The sequence below is a fragment of the Rana temporaria genome, chromosome 13 (genome assembly GCF_905171775.1).
Source record: "Rana temporaria chromosome 13, aRanTem1.1, whole genome shotgun sequence".
NCBI lineage: Eukaryota > Metazoa > Chordata > Amphibia > Anura > Ranidae > Rana > Rana temporaria.
Window position 1 is genome coordinate 954,362 of NC_053501.1, and position 4,056 is coordinate 958,417.

Here is a 4,056-nt window from a genome sequence, read left to right on the forward strand (position 1 = left end):
GATGGAGAGAGCAGAGGTAGGAGCCGCTAAACCCGGCTCCTACCTTTTCCGAATAAACAGTCCGTGATCACCGACTCTGTCCATTTACATAACTGAGCATCGTAACCTGTGTTTACGATGCTTCAGTTTATGAATGGAGAGGAGCTTCTCTCTCTTAGTTGAGGCTGCAGAGAAAGGGGAATCTGTGTCCTTAGTCCCTTTCTCTGTCTTAAAGGGGAGATGTCAGAGGTCTGTTAAGACCCCTGATATCTCACCAAAGCCCCCCCAACAGGGCTGATTAAAAAAAAAAAAAAAAAAAAAGGTATTCGGTATCGGCGAGTACTTGGAAAAAGAGGAAAAAGAAGAAGAAAAAGAAGAAGAAAAAGAAGAAGAAAAAGAAGAAGAAAAAGAAGAATCGGTACTTGTACTCGGTCTCAAAAAAGTCGGGACAACCCTACTAGGCATAATGAGAATTGTAGTTCCTGAACAACTGGGACGGCCATAGTTTGGAGACCCCGATCTAGAAGAACCAGGAAGGCGGCTTTCCTAGAGGGGAGTTTTTCTAAAGAAAGGGTTTCTGAAATCTACTAGGAGAGATGGCTACCTTGAAGACCCAGGAAGGTTTCTATGCAGATAGAGCATCTTCAGGGGGTCTGTAATGTTGGAGAATATCCAGGAGAAGCTCCTGACAGATGGATATTGCCCAGGGACCTCATTACTCAACATTACAAGGTATACAGTGATTGCTCTCGCATATACGAACAATTTAAAAGGATTTATTTCTATTGAGAAGCTGCTACTAGCAACTAGGGCCACCAACAAATGGAGGAGGGGGAAATATTAGTACATTGCACAGTACAAAATCATTTGAATGACTCCCCCCCCCCCCCCCCCCCAGTATAGATACAGATATACAAGAAAGAAATGAACAGGAAAGTACACTCACAAGTTAGGCGCAAGGGCTCTCAGGACAGGACCCGGTAGTCCAGCCACTTCAGGGATATCCTCGATTTGGGTATGATCCAGGAGCTCCAGGAAATGATGCAGATGGCCCCCACTGACCAGATGGCACTGTACCCCAGGGTACAGATGATGGAGCACCAGCGCCAGGGACTGGAAATGGAGGAGCACCAGGGTATGGCAAGTTAGGCTGTGAGGGGTACTGCCCACCCTGGGATCCCCAACCCCACCCTGGCCCACCAGGTGAAGGACCTGTTTGACCAGACTGACCATAGGGGTCAGATGGAGAAGGATATGAACCTGGCATCCCACCGGGTCCCATTGGCCCTGAAGGGTAGGGATATTGCCCAGGTGCTCCTGGTTGCTGTGGGCCAGAAGGGGCTCCAGGATATTGCCCCGGTGCTCCTGGTTGCTGTGGGCCAGAAGGGGCTCCTGGATATTGCCCCGGAGCTCCTGGTTGCTGTGGGCCAGAAGGGGCTCCTGGATATTGCCCCGGTGCTCCTGGTTGCTGTGGGCCAGAAGGGGCTCCCGGATATTGCCCAGGTGCTCCTGGTTGCTGTGGGCCAGAAGGGGCTCCTGGATATTGCCCAGGTGCTCCTGGTTGCTGTGGGCCAGAAGGGGCTCCTGGATATTGCCCAGGTGCTCCTGGTTGCTGTGGGCCAGAAGGGGCTCCTGGATATTGCCCAGGTGCTCCTGGTTGCTGTGGGCCAGAAGGGGCTCCTGGATAGTGCCCAGATGGGGCTCCTGGATAATGACTAGATGGGGCTCCTGGTTGCTGTGGGCCAGAAGGGGCTCCTGGATAGGGGCCAGATGGGGCTCCTGGATAATGACTAGATGGGGCTCCTGGTTGCTGTGGGCCAGAAGGGGCTCCAGGATAAGGTGCTTTTGCGTCTGGCCCAGCTGGAGCCCCTGGATAGGGTGCTGAAGGATAAGGTGAATTTGGTTGCTGTCCAGCTGGGGCCCCTGGGTAGGGCCCAGAGGGATATTGCACATTTGGTTGAGATGGCTGCTGCCCAGGTGCTGCTCCTGGATAAGGCCCAGTGGGTGCAGATGGGGCACTTGGCTGGGGTCCAGATGGGTAGGTCTGTGGTGGTGCGCTAGGCTGGCCTCCGCCTCCAGAATAGGTTCCTCCTTGCCCTTGTCCATAAGGTGTAAAGCCTGGGGCAGACGGAGCTCCGGGAGTGGAACCCCAGGGGTTGGATCCAGACCAGGCTCCTGGTTGCTGAGGGTCTCTCGGGTTGCTTACAGTCTGCGTTTTACCTTTATCTGGCAAGGCGTCTGCCAACTATAGGGGGAGACAAGAAAAAAAAGTCACAAGTAAGTTACACCAAACAATGTAAAAACTAACCAAAGCCTTTTTGCCCCCCTCCCCCCAGGTCAAACGCACCCCCCCCCCCAAAAAAAATCTCCCCCCTAGCACAAGTGATCTACCCCTAAAAACTTCCCCTCCCAACACAAATCATCTTCCCATACCCCCCCCCACCCCACCCAACACAATCCAGACCAGGCTCCTGGTTGCTGGGCGTACCATCACCACTCTTAAACCCCCCGCCCCCCAAATTTCCCCTTCCAACACATATCCACGATCTCACAGGGCAGCTGCCCACCCTTGTCCTGGCCCTTCGGGGGAGCAATTACTGAAACTGATCTCCTGTATGGCTCTTTCTCTGCAGCGGCTGAAAGCCGGTGGGATGGAGAGAAGAAGCCGGCTTTTAGCTGCTGCAGAAAGCCATACAGGGGGATCAGTTCCAGCAATTTCTCCCCCGAAGAGCCGGGACAAAGGGTGGGCAGGAGGGGAAGCTGCCCTGGACACTGAGATCGTAGGGGGGGGGGGGGCGCTGCAAGGACATTGGAGGTGGGGGGGGATTTGTGTTGGAAGGAGGAAATTTGGGGGGGGCGGGGGTTTAAGAGTGCTGATGGTACGCTCAGCAACCAGGAGCCTGGTCTGGATTGTGTTGGGTGGGGGGTAGATCATTTGTGCTAGGGGGGGGGGAATATACTTTATTTTATTATTTGGGGAGGGGGGAAAACATTTGAGCTGGGGGGGATTAGGGGAGGGGGGCAGGCAAAGATTCTTGTGGTTCCCCCCCCCCCCCACGATCTCACAGTGCCCAGGGCAGCTTCTCCTCCTGCCCACCCCTTCGGGGGAGCAATTACTGGAAATGAGCCCCTGTATGGCTCCCTCTCTGTAGCAGCTGAAAGGCAGTGGAAGGGAGAAGAGAAGAATCCGGCTTTCAGCTGCTGCAGAGAGGGAGCCATACAGGGGCTCATTTCCAGTAATTGCCCCCCCCCACACCGATCACCCTCCCTGCCCACATCCAATTCACCCATCTGCCTGGACCCCCTTGCTGCACAGGAGGACCAGTGGTACCCCCTTATCCATGGCCCTAATATTCGTTCACGAAAAGCAGCCGACGCGTTTCGTCAGGGCTCTGGTAAGTTGTAGGACTGAGAGGGAATCATTTGTAGTCATAGAAGGCCTTTTTCACATGAGAGCAAGACACACAGGTTGAGCCATGTTTTCGGCCCTCTGACCGCCCATCTAAAGCCAACCATGGCATCCGGGGGAGGTGGTATAAAGGACGAGGTCGCAAAGTTTAAACTTGTCAGGTCTGACAGTTGGCAGCACTTGTCTGTCAAACTCACCCGCTGAGGTCAATGGGACTGCGCCTGGATGCAGTGTAGAATTACAATATAAAAAAAAGAACAGTAGGGGGCAGGATCGCCTCCGTAACCACTTTACAGAGGGCGGTAGAGGCTGCCAGTCATGTGACTGAGGCCTCCAAGACCTCATGACTCAGTATTAGCGGCTATCACTGAGCGGGGCCATTGATCCAGTTCAGTAGGGATGAGCAAAAGCTCCAAAAAAAGATCCCTCTATTGCATGGCAGGGGGTGTGGTTACAAAGAAAGCATCCAGCCAATCCATGCTGAGCAGGGCTAGGCGGGCGGGGGGAGGGGCATTTGGCCGACTATGAATCCAGGGGCACACCGTGCGTTGACACAACGTCCTGTCTGATTAACATTTGTACAGTCGCACCCTGACCACACCAACGCAGATTTGCTTTTGGTGTTTGGCGTGGTCAGATACCTTACAGGAAAGGACCGAGACTGGCAG

General features: G+C 54.0%; 1 protein-coding gene across 3 annotated transcripts in view; it reads right to left on the minus strand.

The window, feature by feature from the left end:
- Positions 1 to 887: 887 nt before the first annotated feature.
- MAPK1IP1L (mitogen-activated protein kinase 1 interacting protein 1 like) overlaps positions 888 to 4,056 on the minus strand; it is an 11,647-nt gene continuing 8,478 nt past the window's right edge. The window contains exons 3-4 of one of the 3 annotated variants that reach the window (XM_040332067.1): positions 1,660 to 2,224; positions 888 to 1,611 (exon numbers count right to left, since the gene is read on the minus strand). In XM_040332067.1, coding sequence (XP_040188001.1) covers positions 974 to 1,611; positions 1,660 to 2,224 — 1,203 coding nt within the window. In that variant the 3' untranslated portion in view covers positions 888 to 973. Of the gene's footprint in view, positions 2,225 to 4,056 lie in introns of all 3 variants that reach the window. The other 2 variants (XM_040332068.1, XM_040332066.1) reach the window with 2 other exon arrangements.